This window comes from Felis catus, chromosome C1 (genome assembly GCF_018350175.1).
Source record: "Felis catus isolate Fca126 chromosome C1, F.catus_Fca126_mat1.0, whole genome shotgun sequence".
NCBI lineage: Eukaryota > Metazoa > Chordata > Mammalia > Carnivora > Felidae > Felis > Felis catus.
Window position 1 is genome coordinate 151,569,787 of NC_058375.1, and position 20,274 is coordinate 151,590,060.

Consider the following 20,274-nt stretch of genomic DNA (forward strand, 5'->3'; position numbering starts at 1 on the left):
ACAGAACAAACTCCACAACTAAAGGGAGAGAAGAGGCCACATCAAAGAAGGTAGGATGAGTGCAGACATGGTTGAGGGGAGAAATGGATCATGGGTGGTGTAGGGAGGAGGAAGCTGTAGTCATGGAGAAGGGTGAGAGAGAGAGGAACAAATGGGAATGCATAAGGAGAATGTTTCCCCAAAGCATTGGCTTGGAAAATGAGAGAGGCTGAATTTCACGAGTTCTTGCAACTAGCAGGGCTTGAAGCTTAGACTTTTGAAGGTCAACAGACTTGACTAGGATAGAGTCCAGAGGGTACTGCACTGCTCCTGGAGAGAAGGCAGGCACACAACCTAGGGGCAGACAGCATGGAAACAGTGATTTGAAGAATGCTTGGGGTTCACAGTGGGGAGAATATTCACTCTTCTTGCACATCCCTGAGAGGCAGCATTCACAGAGACACCTCTCCAGGAACAAAGGAGCCAGTTGGTGTCATTTCCCTCCCCCACCCTTAAGCATAAGCACATAGCTGCATGTGGGAAGTGGCATAGCACGTACACAGGCTGCCTGATTTCCTTATACCAAACCTGTGGGGTGGTTTCCTTATACCAAACCTGTGCTCTAGCAGGACTCACTTCTCAGTCAAGCATGGCTTAGTCTCAGAATGGCAGGCTCCTTCCCCAGAAGACCAGCACAAGCCCCTGCCTCCACCACATCTGACAGAAGAGTTCTATACAGCCTCAGTTCTGGTGCAGGTGGTGTCAGGACTCATTAAACAAGCAGACTAGAGCACACCTAGTTAAAACTTGACAGGTTCTGGCCAGCGACCAAACACTGCCCACAGCAGGTAAGTAGAACCTCTACAGATGACTGGCCAGAAGGATAGAGCAGCCAAAACATAAGAGCAGAACTCACACAGCAAACATCAGAGATACTCCTTGAAGCACCAGGCCCTGGATACTACATGACCTCTTCTTCATAAAGCTATTACTGTCAGGAGCAGGAGAATTAACTGGCCTTTCTAACACAGAAGAAGACCGAGACTTAGACAAAATGCCAAGATGGAGGAATTTATCCCAAATGAAAAAACAAGATAAGGCCACAGCCAGAGATCTAAGCAAAACAAATGTAAGTAACATGCCTGATGGAAAATGTAAAGCAACAATCATAAGGTTACTCACTGGGGTTGAGAAAAGAATATAAGACATCAGGGTGACCCTTGTCACAGAGAAAAAAGATTTAAAAAAAGAATCAGAGATGAAAAATGCAATAAATGAGATTGGAAATAGGCTTGATACAACGAACAGCAGGCTGGAAGAAGCAGAGGAATGAATTAGCTATATTGAAAACAAAATGGAAAATAATGAAGATGAACAAAAGAGACAAAGAAGAATTATGGAACATGAGAATAGACTCAGGGAACACAGTGGCTTCATCAGATATAATAACGTTCATATTATAGGAGTCTCAGAAGAAGAAGAGAGAGAAAAGAGGGCAGAAAATTTATTTGAACAAATAAGGGCTGAAAACTTCCCTAATCTGAGGAAGGAGACATCCAGATCTAGGAGGTACAGAGAACTCCCATCAAAATCAACCAAAGCAAGCCAACACCAAGACATACTATAATTAAATTTGCAAAATATAGTGATAAAAAATCTTAAAAGCAGCAAGGCAAAAGAAGTCCTTAACTTATAAGGGACAACCCATAAGGCTAGCTGGAGATTTCTCAACAGAAACTTGGCAAGCCAGAAAGAAGTGGCATGCTGTATTTAAAGTGCTGAGTGGGAGGGGCGCCTGGGTGGCTCAGCTAGTTAAGTGTCCAATTTCGCTCAGGTCATGCTCTCAGAGTTCGTGAATTCAAGCCCCACGTCAGGCTCTGGGCTGACAGCTTGGAGCCTGGAGCCTGCTTCGGATTCTGTGTCTCCCTCTCTCTCTGCCCCTCACCTGCTCACACTCTGTCTCTCAAACATAAACATTAAAAATAAACTGAAAAAAAAAATAAAGTGCTGAGTGGGAAAAATCTGCAGCCAAGAATACTTTATCCAGCAAGTCTATCATTCAGAATAGTTGAGTTTTCTAGACAAGCAAAAACGAAAGGAATTAGTGACCACTAAACCAGCTCTGCAAGAATATTAAAGGAGACTCTGAGTGCAACAGAGAGACCAAAAGTGATAAAGACAAGAAAGGATGAGAGAAAAATCTCCAGAAACAATGACAAAACAAGTAATAAAATGGCACTAAATACATTTCTCAAGGACTATTTTGAATGTAAATGGACTTAACACTCCACAGTCAAAAGACATAGGTTGTCCAAATGGATTAAAAAACAAGACTCATCTATACATTGCCTATAAGAGACTTGTTTTAGACCTAAAGACACCTGCAGATTGAAAGTGAGGGGATGGAGAAAAATTTATCAAGCAAATGTCAAAAGAATGCCAGAGTTGCAATGCTTATATAAAACAAATAGAATTTAAAACAAAGACTGTAATAAGATATATAGAAGGGCACTTACATCATAATAAAGGGGACAATTCAACAAGACTATCTACCAATTTGCAAATATTTATGTACCCAACATGAGAGCAGTTAAATATATAAAACAATTAATAACAAACATAAAGGAATTAATGATAATAATACAATGATAGTAGGGGACTTCAACATCCTGACTTACATCAATGGACAGCTAATCTAAACAGAAAATAAACAAGGAAACAATGTCTTTGAATGACACTCTGGACCAGATGACTTAACAGATATATTTGGAACATTCCATCCTAAATCAGTATAAAACACATTCTTTTCAAGTACATATGAAACATTTTCCAGAATAGATCACATGTTAGGTCACAAATCAGGCCTCAATTACACAAAAGGATTGAAATCATACCATGCATCTTTTCTGACTACAACACTATGATACTAGAAGTCAACTACAAGAAAAACAACTTGGAGAGATCATAAATATACAAACATTAAGCAATGTTGTACTAAACAATGAATAGGTCATCCAGGGAATTAAAAAAAAAATACGTGGACACAAATTAAAATGAAAACACAATGGCCCAGAATCTTTGGGATGAAGCAAAAGTATTGCAGAGAGGGAAGTGTATAGCAATACATGTCTATCTCAAGAAGCGTAGAGCCAGAAAAATTAATCCTCAAATGTTTGTAGAACCACAAAAGACACCAAATAGCCAAAGCAACCTTGAAAAAGAAAAGCAAAGCTGGAGGCATCACAATTCCAGACTTCAAATTAGATTACAAAACTATAGTAATTGAAACAGTATGGTGCTGGCACAAAATTAGACATATAGATCAATGGAACAGAATAGAAAACCCAAAAAATGACCCCACAATTATGTAGTCTGTTAGTCTTTGGCAAAGCAGGAAAGAATATCCAATGGGAAAAAGACAATCTCTCCAACAAATAGTGTTGGGAAAACTGGACAGCAACATGGACCACTTTCTTATACCATACACAAAAATAAATTCAAAATAGATTAAAGACCTAAACTGTGAGCCTTAAAACCATAAAAATTCCAGAGGAGAACACAGGCAGTCACCTCTTTGAAATTGGCCATAGCAACTTTTTTCTAGATATGTCTCCTGAGGCAGGGGAAACAAAAGCAAAAATAAACTATTGGGACTTGATCAAAGTAAAACACTCATGGGGTACTTGGTTGGTTCAGTCAGTAAAGCATTCAACTCTTGATTTCAGTTCATGTCATGATCTCATGGTTTCATGGGTTTGAGCCCCATATCGGACTCTGCACTGGTGGCATGGAGCCTGCTTGGGATTCTCCCTCTGTCTCTGCCCCTCCCTCCCTCACATTCTCTATGTCTCTCTCAAAATAAATAAATAAGCTTAAAAAAATAAAAAAAATAAAACACTTCTGCACAGCAAAGGAAACAATCAACAAAACTAAAAGGCAACCTATGGGACTGGAGAAGATATTTTCAAATGGCATGCCTGATAAAGGGTTAGTATCCAAAATATATAAAGAACATTATAAAACTCAACATCCAAAAAACAAGTAATCCAATTAAAAAATGGGCAGAAGACATGAATAGACTTTTTTTGCAAAGAAGGCATCCAGATGGCCAACAGACACATGAAAAGATGCTCAACATCACTGTTCACCAGGGAAATACAAATCACTACTACAATGAGTTCCCCACCCCTAACAGAATGGCTAAAATCAACACAAAAAACAACAGGTGTTGGTGAGGCTGTGGAGAAAGGGGAATCCTCTTGCACTGCTGGTAGGAATGCAAACTGGTGCAGCTACTCTGGAAAACAGTATGAAGGTTCCTCAAAAAGTTAAAAATGGAACTATCATACAATCCAGTAATTGCACTATTAGGTATTTACCCAAAGAATACAAAAATCCTGATTCAATGGGATACATACCCAGATATTTATAACAGTATTATCTATAGTAGCCAAATTATGAAAAGCCCAAGTATCCATCTATTGATGAATGGATAAAGAAGATGTGGTATGTATACACAATGGAATGTTACTCAGCCATCAAAAGGAATGAAATCTTGCCACTTGTGACACAGATGGAGCTAGAGAGGTTCAAGCTAAGTGAAATAAATCCATTAGAGAAAGACATATACCATATGATTGCACTCACATGTAGAATTTAAGAAATGTGCAAAGGGAAAAAAGAGGCAAACCCAAGGAACAGAGTTTTAGCTATAGAGAGAACAAACTGATGGTCAACAGAGGGGAGGTGTTTGGGGGGATGGGTTAAATAGGTGATGGGGATTAAGGAGTGCACTTGTGATAAGCACCCGATAATGTGTGGAAGTGTTGAATTACAATATTGTACACCTGAAACTAATACTCCACTGTATGTTAACTAGCTGGAATTTAAAGAACAACTTTAAAAAAACCTTAAAAACATTTATTTTCATTTTTATTAATTATTTTGAGAGAGAGAGAGCACAGGAGCAGGGGAGGGACAGAGAGAGAGAGGGAGAGAGAATCCCAAGTAGGTTCTGCACTATCAGCACAGAGCCTGACATGGGGCTCAAACTCACAAACCTCAAGATCTTGACCTGAGCCAGAGTCAGATGCTTAACTGACTGAGCCACCCAGGCACCCCTAAAAAATCCTTTTTTTAAAAAATTGAAAATGAAATTAGTCATTTTTTAGAACCTAGGGGCACTAGGCATTTACAACTATATATTTAAAATTGTAATAAATTTTTGTTTGTTTAAAGATTTCTTTAGGAGAAGAGACCACTTGCAACAAGGGGTTGTGAATTTTGTATATGATGATGTAAGTATTCTGGTATTTACACTGTTCCCTAGATGTGTTCATAATTGTTAAAAAAAAAAAATTAAGAGGTCTCTGATACCAATAATGGGAATAATATATTTTATAGACCATATTCCTTTTCTGAATTTATCAGCTAAATGCAAATAAAAGGTTAAATACTTGTCTAAATATCAAGTTGACATTATATTATAAAGGTACTTCTAAATTTTATGACATGTTTTTGGCAGTTTACCTTTCAAATCATTTTTAAGGGCAAAGCTACCATTTTTATAAAGAGTAGTTTATTTTTTGGTAATCTTCAAGAGGAAATTTTCATCTATGATGATAAATTATGAAGCTGTTCATTTCTCATTTCAAATGGTTGCAATTAACCTGATTCCAGTGTTTTTTTTTTTTTTTTTAATTGAAACTAATTATATTTCACATGTACTTCAATGTTTCAAGGTTTTTGTTTTGTTCTTGTTGTGAGGAAGTTAGGGAGTCAACACTTCCCTGCTAGTACATACTGGTTTAAATTACAAACCTTGGAAACTTTAAAAATTCCCCCTCTTGTGAAAATGTTTTCATGGAGTGTAATTAATCAAAAGCAAAAAGCCTTTTGTTGTTACCAGCTGATGATTTTGCTTATGTGTTAGTTTTTGCAGGGTACTATGGCAATTTGAATGTCTAGAATTTTGAAAGCTGAAGAAATACTGTGAATTTTTTTTACTTGGAAGACATGAACTGGACTACTTTGAATTTAATGCTTTTTTGGCTTTTCCATGTTTCTACCTTGTTATAAGTCTGTCCTATTTCTATGTGTTTTTACTTTAGTGCATAATTTAAAGCAATACAAGAAGTGTTTTTGTATTTGGAATAGTAGTGCTTTTAGGAAAGCTGTTCACTTAATATATCTTAGTATCATAAAACATTGGTATATGATGAATTGATGTAATTACCTTTTAGCCTTAATTTTTAACATTGTAAATCCAGAAGAATGTATTTACAAGATAGATTATATAAGAAGCCAAATGTGAAAGCCTAGATAAAGCTAATGTATACTTACCTGAAGGTTACAAATTATACATTGAATTTTTTTTCCTCGTTGTTGGTTTTGAAGGTGAACTAGAAGTCTGGATTTTGTGCCATATTTGTAGAAGGGTTTCTTTATTCCTTGATTGCATAATTTAAGAAGAGAAACTCACTGGTCTTTGCCTATGAAGAAGAAAATCGTAGTTCCTAAAATTTTGTATTATGTCACCTTAAGTAGACTGCAAATTAATATATAGAGAAATAAGGCTATAGGAAGTATTTTTTCCTTTATTTTTTTCAGTGTATATTTTTCTTCAATATGCTTTATTATCTTCTGTGGAAAAAAAAGTTCTTAACAGAACATACGTTTTTTCTCTGCATTTTTTTTTTTTTTCATTAGTGATGACCTAGAGGGCCTAAAATGGCATCTTCCTTTTAAATCTAGACTTTCTGGAAGTGACACGTATTTTTAATGAGATGTCAACATTTCAATGTATTCTATTAAACTAAATTGTTTCATATATAATGCCAACTGTTTACAAAGTTAAAAAAAATCAAGTAATCTACCAATTTGTTTAGATATTCAGAAACTGTAAGTTCACCTTTCTTGACAACATTAGCCGCAGGTTTTGGCATTGCTAAACTGGCAAGGCGTTGAATGCAGGTGTGTAATGTGGGGGGCACTGACCACAGCAGGCACCACACCCTGTTTCAGAGTGGCATCTCTGTGGAAATTGCAAAGTGGTCATCACATCCTTAGCATTTCAGACCCCTGATATGAGCTGTTGTAGTTAATCCTGCCCCTTTCCTTGCAAACACTCTTAAATCTTTCTTAATGAAGATTTGAAACACCATGTGTTTTTCTTACACCTTAACTGAATGTCTTCCAGCTTCAAATGCGAGTACAAATTGACGTAATTTTAGTATGACTGGTGACCAAATTAATTATTCTTTTTAGAAAATTCCGGGTTTCTTAAAGGATGGAGGATGAATGGTAGCATCTTGAAAAAAAAAAAAGTTTCGTAAACTTACAGAATTTTAAATCCACTTTTACTTTCAACAGTCCTGGAAAGGAAGTATTGGGTAGTCATTTTCACGTTATATTTTTATGTAATTAGCTGTCAGATTCATTTGGTCAGCAGTATAAACGTGTGAATAAATAATCCATATACTTTTGTCCTCTGGCTGCTAATTTTTTTTCCATGAACATATATTTGATAATGTGAGAGGATGTTAACTGAGGTATAAAATAAAATACAGTATTCTAATTAGAAGTGTTGTAGAAGAAACTAATGTAAACACACTCTTACATCATTCATGTTGAATGAGGATGATAATATGACTCAGCAGCCTGGTATCTTAACATCCAGCTTACAGGTAATTGCATTGCTGTACCGTTCTGACATCAGTTATAATATTTCTTACTTGTAAGCTAATGGTTGAGGCTAAAAACTTTAAAAATGATATATGATATTATTCATTTAAGTTTCTGCCAAATGGCACTTTGTATTAGAACTCTTCATATGATTCTCTAACTCGTCCTTTTCCAAAGGTGTTTCTGTGAATTTTGGTCATGGTCAGTCCGTGAAGCCGTTTCAGTGACCAAACATATTTGGGAAATTCTCACCCTTTTCAGGGAGCTTGATAAAGCCTAAGGTACATAAAATCCTGTTTACTTCTGTTTGACATAGTTCCAAAAATTTTTGACCACAGAACTCCTTTCTCTAGCAGAACTAATTTTCCATGCCAATCCAACTTGTCAGACAGTTCTTTTGCACTGTCCATTAACTAGATAATCTCATAAAACGTTAGGCATAGAGGATATTTTAGATGGAGTTTTTATAACGAAATGCAACTCACTTTTTGATGCTTTAAAGATAATTGATGTAAACAGACATCCATTACTAAAGTAAAAATCAAATAGTCTTATGATGAACAAGGACTGGAATATGAATATCGTATGGTAGTTTGTACTGGTTAACTCACACCCAGTTTTCTTGTAAAGAGTAAAATATTGAATAATGTACACTCTTAACATCTAAGTGCTTTTATTTATACAGTAAACGTGTTTCCATGTCATTTTGAGAATTTTTTAATAAACATTCAAATAGCTTGCTGTAAAGTTTTGTATCATACAAAATCTGTTAACATATATGAGATGCTTCAGTTCAAATAACAGTGCAGTTAATTCACCTCCGCCTAAAAAACTGCCAAATGGTTCAATGTCAGATATTGCACTTCTATTTTGAGTGGCAGTTTACACCTTTTAAATTATATCAAGGGGAAATAAATACTGTTGGAATCTTAATTTGGTCCACTTTAAAGTAATTTCAAGGACTGTGCTCATTTGATCTATTTAAGCATGCATTCAGAAACAAAAAGTAATTTAAAAGTGTCAAATAATATATTTATTTCCAGAAAAGGTATTCACCCTGGAAGAAAGTAGAATTTATTAATGAAGTTCAAAGTCTGTGCAGTTTAAAAAATGACAAACATCAATTTATAATTCTTTCTCTAAGGAAAATATACAAATCAAGTTCACTTGTACTCTTACGGCATTACTAAACTGGACAAACTAAATGAATACAATTTGTCAGAAATGTGCTTTTCTTTTGTACTTTTGACAAATTCACAGATGATATGTTTTCTCGAATTTGTAGCAGTTTTCTGGGAAATTAATAGGAATAAATTTGTGAACATCTGGTAATTAAATCTAGTGAGTAAAAATCCAAGACTTCTTTCACGTTAGCATTTTTCTTTTCTTTTAAACTTTAAAATGCAGCCATGGGTGTTTTATTACTTTGAAACTTGTATTAAAAAACCACATCTTTTTGATTTTGTAAGCACTTTGAAATAAATGTACAATTCTGAGCTATCATCTAAGAGTATGTCTAGACTTTATAATAAAATTAGATGACACAAAGAGAAAACAAATATTTAAAACTTCTGTTATAGTGATGAATGCAGAGAAGATTTTAAATGAATACTGTTTAGGTAATTTGTAGTATAGAATAAGGTTACAACATCATATATGTCCATATATTAAGTTAAATATTTCCTGTAATTTAGAATACTGAGCACAAAACTACTTTCCAGCAAAACATCAGGACACTTATGAAAAATTTGTCTGGCTCACTATCAACTCATTATTTGGATGCTGGGAAATCTGTGCTTTTGTTTCTTGCCATTTCTTTTTCTACTTGTTTTAAAAAACTTATTTTACCGGCATCTAATAAAGAAAAGAGCCTTATATTGCTTAACATTCCTTTTACCCAGGTAGCTTGGCAATGTACAGCTTTGTGTATTATTTTGTGAGCATTCAGGAATAACTTCAGGTGTGCTTCTGTAAATCTGAATGTAGAGTAAGTACACATTGGCAGCACTCCTACATTACTGTGATGCACCAGACAGTTAGGGGGTGAGGAGGGTCCTCGCCTATGTGCTACTTACATTTCCAACCCTTCCACAACATCAGAGACGGTGGCGATTTGGAAAGCTTACAGGAAATGAGAATTTTGGCTCTGTCATCATTTAATAGCTATATTCAGAGACAAATATGCCAGGAATTAGTACCTTCATCAGATAACACTGTTGGGGGGGGGGGGGCGGATCCCAACATTTTCCCTTAAGCATGAAAATATAAATATGTGCTTTGCAGATACATGCAGTCATTTGCATTTTAGCTGGCTATATTTAATCACATTTATATTGCTATGATAACTGAAATTTCAAGAGATAACCTGAACAGATATGTATGTTCCAGAAAGATACTAAATAAAGATCCATATTCTTTTGAAAATTATAGGCCATATCAGAAAACTTTCGGGTTAGCCGAACTTTTGGATGCATATTTAATTTCCCAAAGCTATCTAAATGCATCACCCTCAAATCTCTCTTCTGGCAAGAGATTTTAAGTTTTTAAATAGCTTATTCATACTTTGATTCTTTTTCTAATCAGCCTCACTTAAAGGTAACAACACGTTTGTTTCTGCTAATCTATATTTGATTTGGTTTTTCATTTATTAAATAGCGAAATGTTCTCTTGGCTTCTTAAACCTAAAAAAATGAATGGTGGAGAATCTAAACCATTACTCTAAACAGAGTAAATAGTCCTTAGCTTACAAAATGCCACATTATGACCAACTGATTTTGTGGAAAAGGTTTCTCTGAAGATAGATGCTTTTTCTTAAATAATAGATAAATGATTCTAGGGGAGGAATTAGAATATATGAAACATAGGCAAATGAAAATAATGTTATCTGGATATTTTCATTCTTGACGAAAAAAATGAACCATGCACGCATTATACCAAACGTGTCCCATGTAATTTGAAGCCTGCTCAGTTATCAGAAATTTTAAATAATGGAACGGTAGACGTTTTAGTCAATTACCACTGTGTGCTTGACAGTCAATAGTAAGTGAAATGTTTTTACAGTTCTTCAATTTTAGACGTAATGCTTTTACCACCCAGTCCAGTTTACTAGTGTCCCAGTGAACTCCGTAAAACCGCAGTGGCACTGTTGCAATTATGGGATTTCGTGAAGTACATCAGCACCACCATGCCTGTATCTAGCACTCTACCTAGTAAAATGTTGGAAATAGTTGGCTTCTCTAATAAAAGCTAGCTAATGAGATTTACTTTCTTTTTCCCCAAAATAATTTCTTTTACAAATTCTTGAATTTTCATGTATAAATAGATCAGAAAGTATATGCTTCGTTCTTAAATTATGTATATATACTATATTTTCAATACAACTTGTACACTTTTAGCTACCAAAAATCTGCAACCATTTTTACATGAAATTTACATTTTTCTTATTTACAGTTATTTGTAGGTTATTGCAAAACTAGTTGTGCAAGTAGATTACACTGCCAATACCACATACCAATCTTTGAAGAAAATATTTGCTAAAAAATAAATATATCCGCACAGAGTATTTCAAAAGCGTCATGATTTCATGCTACATTATGTGCATAAAGACTAGGAAAAAGTATGTGTTTTGGTAGATTGTTTCATTACATTTAAAGCATTCCAAGGTACTTACTACTTAACCAATGTGAGTGAACTTCTTTTTATCAGATGACTGACATTTTCAAATGATTACACGCATTATTTTTTGAAATGTATTATTGAACTGGCAAACATTCTGGTATATATTTTTCTATCAAAATCATAGAATGCAAATTTCAACTAGAAGGAGGTGTGTCTAATTAAAGTCAGTAGGTACCCCAGAGATGAAAACTAGGGATTCCTCGGTGTTTTTATGTTTGGAAAAAGGGTGCCATATTCAATGTTATTGTAACATTGTATCTTCTGAAGAGACTGTGGAGGAGGAAGTATAAGATGACCAGTCCTTAAATTTTACTCCAAAATAAATGAGGTTGATGAGATGGTGTGGAATTTTCTTACATATATTCAGAATACTTAATACAGTGTCAATACAAAAAGTGTATGATTTAAGTGCTAACAGGTGTGATTATTTTTCATTTAGAAATGATGCATACAAGGGAAACACCAAAAGTGAAGGTTAAACATACAGTGTTTTAAAACCATAGGTGTACCAAATTATTTTGTATCTCTCAAAATATAAATTCACTAATGAAAGTCACAAATGTCATGACTTCATGACTACCAGTTAGGAATTCAGCTAAGTTTTGACATTAGCTTTTCAAGAAAAATCATGTTAAATTTGCCACTTCTCATAATAAACATTTTATTGGGAGCATTTCTCTAATACTTGCTACTCATTTAAAAGTTTGATTTTGATTGCTAAAACAATGAAATCGGTCAGTTGATCATATGGTTCTGTGTTCTTAACATTGCATTCCTACAGATGTTTCATCCTATTCATAGTGATAATGTATTTTAAAAAATGTCTTGTTAGTCATCTCTCTCAACCTCCACTTAATAGTTTATATAAATAGGCCTTGTGATAATTTCTTTTCATGCTGTCAATTATTAATAATTCATGTCTTCTGTGAATTTTCTGTATCGTATATTCTTAGAGCAAGTGTATTTGTACTACAGAACATGTAATGAATTATTCTAAGGTTGGGCACTGATCAGTCACAGCAACTAATACCTTACAAAGCATTTTAAAACATCCTTTTAGTTTTTAAAATGGTAACATCACTTTGTTGTAAGTTAAGTGGAACCCAGAGACAGAAGCTTTGAATGAGAACACTTAAGAAGTGAGGGGGTAAGGGGTAAAGTACTGCATACCTAGAAAACCATCACAACTCAAATATAGAATTCTATGGATGTTGGACACCGACAATTTTTGACAAATACGGGGATGCTATAGCAGAGGATAGCTTTCCTAAAACCGGTGTTCTCTTACTCTGAGTAAATAGATCTTTGAGAGCCGTGTGAGAATCACTGTATAGATTTTTGTCAGAGTGGGAATGCTGTCAGTGTTGGGTAGGGGGAGGAGCCATGGAAGGTTTTCAGAAGACCTAGGTCATGCTACGGCACTGCCACCATAATGACACTGTATTTGTGATGATGCACAAGTCACATAAAGAGCTTATAGTTACATGGTGCTTTATGGTTTACAAAGCACTTCCATATACGTACTTCAGAGGCTCCCCAACACTCCTCAAGATATTTAAGACATTGCCTTCATAATTTTGGCTACTGGGGTTCACCGAGGGTTTGTCCTAAAAGTGGAGATGGTAGGATTTTAATTCAGGTTTATGACACCAAGTCTCTTGCCATTTCTACCATTGCACACTGGACTTAGGCAGTCTGTTTAGCATATCTGTGCATGATGGTGTGGGCCTAGAAGCCTGCAAAGGACCACTACAACTATAAATTCTATTTTCTGAGAAAATAGAAAGTGTATTCTCTTTCAACACTATTTTGAAAATGCATTTCCAAATACCCATCTGGGAACTACGTCATGGATCTAAAGAGGGGCTTCCCCAGTGAGCCGGTCTTTACAGACCACTTTTTAGTAGCACTGAATTCAACAGATCACTGATTCAGAGTACACAGGTTTGTAACCATGACATTCATACTCTCACTATCATTATAAATAGTATTACTTTAAAGCTAAAAACCTAATAGTGCAAAATGCAATTAGAGAAAACAATAGCTACTCTTGTGTCTTCTGAATCAAAACCTTCAGTCTTGTTAATGGCTATTTAGCTGGAGGCATAGCACATTACCGAAAAACTTTATTGTGGGAAAAATTATTTGTCTTCCTGATTGTTTTTAATATCGTGGTCCTGGATGAGAATCAAAGAATCTAGCATTTTAGGGGCACCTATGTGTGCCAGGCACTTTACTATATGTTATCTCACTTCTTCCTCAAGCTTCTTTGAGGCAGGTATCATTATCTCATTTTTACAAATTCAGGAAAAAGACTCAGGGAGGTTAATTAAATTGGTCAGGGTCACACAGCTATTCATGAGAGGACTCCTGAGACCCACGTGGGTTTGACTGCAGAGCCCATGCTCTACGTTAGTGATTCTCAAAGTTCTTGTGTTTATGGAGATCATATAGAAGAGGGCTTGTTAAAAGATGATTGCTGGGTTCCACCTCTTGAGTTTCTGAGTCAGTAGGTCTGGGTGGGGCCCATGAATATGCATTTCTAGCATGATCCCTGGCTGTTTTAGTACTGCTAATTCTAGGCCTACATGGGAAGACATCATCATCTGTCTTCCAAGTGCCTCTGAACTTACATGATAGACACATTTTTCTATCGTGCAAAAATCAAGATCTGAAATTTTTTATAATTTATAAAAATTTTGATTTGCAGTAGGAATCTCCTCAAATACATTGTCTACTTTTGGTTTCAATCATGGATAAGCAATTTAAAGACTACTATGTTCCAAATCAGTGTTGCGACTCATTTTTAATTAGATCTCCCACATTCCTTTTTTTTAATCATGAAAAGCCTTCAATGGAAAGATTTACCTGTTAGAATGATTGTTTTAGGTATGCCGACGAGGTGATAAACTTTTTCCTTTGATAATATATGAAGGGATTTTAAATGACATCTGGTTAAAGAAATGGTTCTTTTAGGCTTTTGGGAACCACTGTTAAAGATAAACCTCCAAAAGGACCTGTAAGCAGCTGTCATATACATATATCCAACCTCACTCCAAATGCCACTAGGCCCTGATACGATACCCATATCTTCTGACTGGAAGAGTGGGAAAATTCATCTCTGATGACCAATCCATTACCATGGACATAAGAAAAGGAGGCTGTCCCAAATTTGCCCCTGCCTTCTCATGTCTGTTGAATGGGTGAATTTTAATTTAAAAATCCTGCAAGAACATTGCTTCAACATTTTTCATTCCTAGTTTCCTTATTAACTAATTAGAACATGGGACTCCTCTCTAAGGTAAAATGATATGTCCCGCTCTCTGCCCAGCAATAACAGCAGGAAAACAACTCACTCAGATAAACTTCAGATTTTAGATGGAATTTTATTTAGGCCTGGGAACCAGATCTCACTATTTTTAGGTGGAAAGCATCAGTTGTATTAAGTGCTTCGAATTACCTAGGAGGACAGCAGTGCTCCTACTGCCAGGACTGATGGGCAGTCAACCCTGCCTCTCAGGAGGATCGCCAATGCAGGGGTGAGACTGTTGGCCACAGCAAGCATGACAAGTGATTTCAGGCATTGGACCTTTGACTGGGATAAGGAGATGCATTTTGTAAATTAAGATAATTGCTTTGGTCATCTCTAAGTCATTTTAACCATTGAGCCTCTGACATTTCTGCCTAACTAATCACATGTTAGCTTTTCCAGGCTCTTGTTAAGCTAATATCCTAGAAGAGGGGACCTTCTTAATCCTGTCCAATTCTCTGAGACTTAGATTTTAATATCAAGGAATTATTTTATGTCAAAGCATTAAGAGGAAGAATGTTTGTTTTATGCAAAACTTGAAGCAAGCTGGAAACTTGTATACTATTCCCCATCTTTCCATTCCCTCAAGCTCAATTATTTTTTTTCATGCTCAGTTTTTATAAAGAAGTATAGAGGCTTTATGTGGGATTTTATGCACGTCACAGCAAGTGTTGGAGCTGAAGCATCCACTAATCAATCAGATCTAAATTCCTCACCTGCCAAATCCTCACTCTCTACAAATGACAGTCTCTGGTGAATTCATTCTGACTTTCCCTGGAGCTTAGGTCGGCAATCCTTATGAAATTTGTTGCAGCTGCAAAAATATGCCTAAATATAGATATAAAATCCTCAAATAGTCCTCTGAATCAACATCAGCCATTTGCCTCCCCCAGCTAGGCACCCATAAATGTTTGTTGAATGAAGGAAAGAAAGCAGTAGTCCTTAAATTTGTATCTGCCTAACACCAAATGGTTTGGGAAGCTAGTTAAACTTGTTCTGTTTTTTACTGAATTGACTAGTCATTTTGCCATACATACTTTATCGCTTATGTTTTCTTTTTTTTCGAACATTTAGCAGGGATAAGAATATGTTCACGCCTACAGATTGCCTCCCACACATGTGACCATTTAAAAATATATAGGGGGCAACTTAAGGTCACTTTCATCATTTTAAATAGTGCAATAGCTTTGTAAATTTAAAGGAATTGCTTATATTTGAAACCAATAGTGTCAAAGGTAAAAGTAAGTCAATAGATTACATTTCTATCCTGGAGGGATGGAAACTAATCCATTTAATAATGTGCACAGATATAATATTTCTTTAAAAATATATGTCGGTGTAAGAATTATTAAAGAAGGAAGAAACTTGCAAAAAATTTCAAGATTTCGTTCAGAAGGAAAGGATATAATAGATCAGCCCATAATAAAATTAAAATTGTACTCAAAGGAATTGAAAAATAAAACTTAACTAAAAATTGACAACTCAGAATCTTAAATTAACTTGCAGTTTTTTCTGTATCCTGATTTTATGAGAAGCATATCGTACTCCCTCCGAAAAAGTCTAACAGTTAAAGATATTAAAATATGTTCCACTGTATGTTCTGATATTCTGGGGTCCAAATATATTCAGCCCAATTCATACAGAATGCATTTTCATATAATCTTTGATTAACAAATGTGTTTGAGTAACTGAACAAAACAGAAATTTTACTGCTGGTGTCTTCATTTCCTTTACAGGCAGGTACAAGCATATTGTTTTTCCACAGCTGGGATTAAATCGAAAACCGTGGAACAACATATGCTTAAATGGGAGCTAGTTTTGCCATGCAAATCCACTGGGTTGCACATTTTTAAAAAAGAACCATGTGTGTCCACTCTTTTGCTCCAATTCAGGATTGCCCTAATATATGAATCAGAGGAAAGCTGTAGATATCACTTTGTGTCAGTCACACCTTGGCAGTTCTTGAGAAGACTCCCTTCCCCTCCTCAAAAAAAAATAATAATAATAAAAAGAGAGAGAAACTTGTTTCTACTTGTTTCTAAATATGCAAGGAAATGTGCCAGTGAGAAATATGTTAGGTAGTTTGTAAATGCAGTTAGAGACAGAATTTTAAGTCGAAAGTCCTTTTTGTCCTCATTAAAGCTGGCCTATATTCATGTATTTGGAGATGGACACCCAACGTGATTGAAGATTCAGAACTCTAAAACTATTTTTTTTTTTCAGTGTGGTGAAATGGATGTAATTAACTATAAACCTCTCAGAACAGAAGGGTATCTGTTCTGAGTGACTTAAGTTCCCTTTCTACCCCTGGAACTTCCGTGACTTTAGGATCTTCCATGATTTGCTTCCATGAACAATGTCACCCCTTGGTTTCTTACTTGCTTGGAAGGCATTTTCATAACAAAGTACAGGTTTAGTAAAAGTAGTAAGTAGGAGTCTCCATGCAAGAGAAATTGGAGTTTCCTAACATGCACATGATTTTAAAAAAAATAAATAAATAAAAATAAAATAAGATGCCTGGAGATGCTGGCAGTTTTAACATTTGGAACAAAAGAGTTCATATGTATATTTACATCCTAATTGCTCAATTTTACCTTACAAGCTTCAATTTAGGAAAATATACAGTACTTTTGCATATAATGGTACCTTGTGAGCCCCTGAGTCAAGTAGAGAGGATTTAAATACAAAAAAAGGAAAACAGCCATTAAAAGCACTTACATTGTATGTGGAGTAAATAGTACAAAATGATTATTTCCCCGGAAGACCAGGATCAGAAACATGCCTATGAAGACCCAAGATTCCTACAGTGCTTAGGGATGAATCTGTCAAAGAAGGATGCCTAATTGGATGAAGGTAAGTTTTTCTTTGCCGCGGGTGAAGCTCTAAAGAGAGATCACTGTCTTGTTTTAAAAGTGAAGTCAAGTTGTCTTCCGAAGCTGTGTTCAGATGCACCCCACTTGAGAGGGAGTCTTTGGATTTAAGTTTAGATTTTTCGAGGTCTAGAAACTCAGGACACTGAGAGAAAGACAAGAAAACACGGTTTTACAATTCATTTGGACAGATTTCTAAAATTACACTCACGAAATCAAAATACGTTTTATTTCCCCATTAATCTATGATTAGTGGTATTAACCAAACTTTCCCTCCCAAGGCCGGATCAAGGCTTTGGAGGTTGGGCATCAGTTTATCCTAAACAACCATTCTAAGAACTTTAATTTTGCACTGAAGCCAGATCAGATTCATACAGATACATACACACAATTTAACATTGAGTTTGAGTTTCCAGATGAGTTTTAATTCAAAATTCAAGACAAAACTAAGATCAGAAATGTGTGTCATTTGGTGACTAGACAGTGTAAGGAGGAGAAGGAAAAAAAACAAACGAAGGAAAATCACCCATCCTTGGTCAGAAAATATTACCTAAATCCACTGAAAACAAAGAACAAAGTACACAGTTTTGCAAGATCGGAGACATTCAAAACTAGCTAGGGATAAAAAAATTTCTACTTTCATATCTCAGGAAGATTTCATTATTTTCTTTCTTCACATTTCTCCCTGTTATTAATGTAGCTTAATTTCCCATAATATTTTGCACTAAATTTCCAAACTTCTAAAAAAATCTTACAAGACTGTGCTGGGTGCACCTTCCTTAGAGTCAGTTTGGCTATTCGGCTTAAGTAATTAAAAATAAATTGCCACGCAGACCTTCATATTAACATAAGTCAAAAGGCCTTAGAAGTCTTTAGGGGCATCTGGGTGGCTCAGTCCGTTAAGCATCCAACTCTTGATTTCAACTCCGGTCATGATCTCATAGTTGGTGAGATCGCACCCTGAATGGGGCTCTGTGCCTACATTGGGGGGGGGGGGGGGCTCTGTGCCAATCCCTGCTTGGGACTCTCTCTCTCTCTCTGCCCTTCCCTTTCTCTCCCAAAATAAATAAACATTTTTTTAAAATTTATTAAAATATTTTTATTAAAAAGACCTTAGAAGTCTTCAGAGGCAAGATAAAGGACACTTTAACATTACTCCTTTTACTATCATCGAGATGTGAAAAGTTTAGAGATCTCTGGTGATGGGTGGGGCACAAATGAGATTACTAGTCTGATCTCACTGGAACCTCAGATCCTCTGTGGACAACTGCTCTTTCTCCTCCCCTTACTTCCTTCTGGAGATGGTGCCCAAGAGCACCTCTTGTCACCATAGTAAATTACAGACCATTCTTTGAAGTGCTGTTTGGACCCAGGGCTACAGCTTTCAAAGCTCTACCATATGTAAACTCAAGCAGATTGATTCTTGAAAAGAACTTTTTCTTAGGGGGAAAAAATTACTAGTGGTTTAAAATCATTCTTTGAGGTCCACTGTTCTCAAACTTGAAATAAACATAACCAAGGGATACGGGCATTTTGTTTCAAAGGGACACATGTACCCCAACGTTTATAACAGCACTATCAACAATAGCCAAAGTATGGAAAGAGCCCAAATGTCCATTGATGGATGAATGGATAAAGAAGATGTGGTGTGTGTGTATATATATATATATATATATATATATATATATAATGGAGTATTACTCAGCAATCAAAAAGAATGAAATCTTGCCATTTGCAACTACCTGGATGGAACTAGAGGGTATCATGCTAAGCGAAATTAGTCAGAGAAAGACATATACGACTTCACTCATGAGGACTTTAAGATATAAAACATGAACATAAGGGAAGGGAAGCAAAAGTAATATAAAAACAGGGAAGGGGACAAAACATAAGAGACTCTTAAATATGGAGAACAGAGGGTTACTGGAGGGGTTTGGGGAGGGGGGATGGGCTAAATGGGTAAGGGGCATTAAGGAATCTACTGAAATCATTGTGCACTACATGCTAACTAACTGGATGAAAATTAAAAAAAATAAATGAACAGAAGAATTATTGGGGGGCTGGTTTAAATTCAAATTCTAGGGGCTATTCCCAGAAATTTAATGGAGCAAAAACAGATGGGGATGAGACCTTTATTTTCCCATAGCACCCCAGATGGTTCTGACTCATGTGGTCCCCAGAAACACCCAGAGAGAGACTCTCGTTTATACAGCATCTACACTTACTTGTGAGGAAGGACTGAAACTTCGATCAGTCTTGATGGATGCTGCTGGATGGCTGGATCTCATCAGGCGAATAATGGGTCTCTGATACTCCGCTCCGGCAGTTACCATACTGTAGGCGGGGGGCACCACAGTGGTTTGTTTCTGCAGCAACTGTAAGATGGTCTGGATGTCAGCAGTCATTTGGGATTCAAGTCTGCAGGACAGACACAAATGGGGGAAGACAGTCCTAAAATAGTCCAGGATTGCAAAGCATTTGAGAAAATTCAGTACCACCAACAAGCAGAATTATGGTCCTGCTTTAAACAAGAAGGACAGGAGAGGGAGCACACAGATTCTCTCCTGGCTGTTGCTCACTTTCTGTGTTCCACTAGTGGTTCTGATAAACACCATTGCTTTCCTGCTTTCCTGCTTCTTTAATAAGATCTTAATGGAAAAGCAGCTGAATTGAAATAGACTACATTTTTACAAACAACCTTTATTGATTTCAAATGTAAAACATACTGAGAATCCATTGTTAATGATAATTTTC

The 20,274-nt window shown here is 35.9% G+C and overlaps 2 protein-coding genes across 10 annotated transcripts in view; one reads left to right on the forward strand and one right to left on the reverse strand.

Moving 5' to 3' along the window:
* Positions 1–9,165, forward strand: part of GCA (grancalcin) — a 35,194-nt gene extending 26,029 nt beyond the window's left edge. For 2 of the 4 annotated variants that reach the window (XM_019838173.3, XM_003990808.6), the window contains 2 exons: positions 5,218–5,276; positions 5,912–9,165. In XM_019838173.3, coding sequence (XP_019693732.1) covers positions 5,218–5,276; positions 5,912–5,938 — 86 coding nt within the window. In that variant the 3' untranslated portion in view covers positions 5,939–9,165. Of the gene's footprint in view, positions 1–1,010; positions 1,546–5,217; positions 5,277–5,911 lie in introns of those variants that run through there. The other 2 variants (XM_045033873.1, XM_045033874.1) reach the window with 2 other exon arrangements.
* KCNH7 (potassium voltage-gated channel subfamily H member 7) overlaps positions 8,319–20,274 on the reverse strand; it is a 646,875-nt gene continuing 634,919 nt past the window's right edge. For all 6 annotated transcript variants that reach the window (XM_045033871.1, XM_023259396.2, XM_023259395.2 and 3 more), the window contains 2 exons: positions 19,746–19,938; positions 8,319–17,665 (listed from right to left, as the gene is read on the reverse strand). In XM_045033871.1, the coding sequence (XP_044889806.1) occupies positions 17,399–17,665; positions 19,746–19,938 (460 nt within the window). In that variant the 3' untranslated portion in view covers positions 8,319–17,398. The remainder of the gene's footprint in view (positions 17,666–19,745; positions 19,939–20,274) is intronic.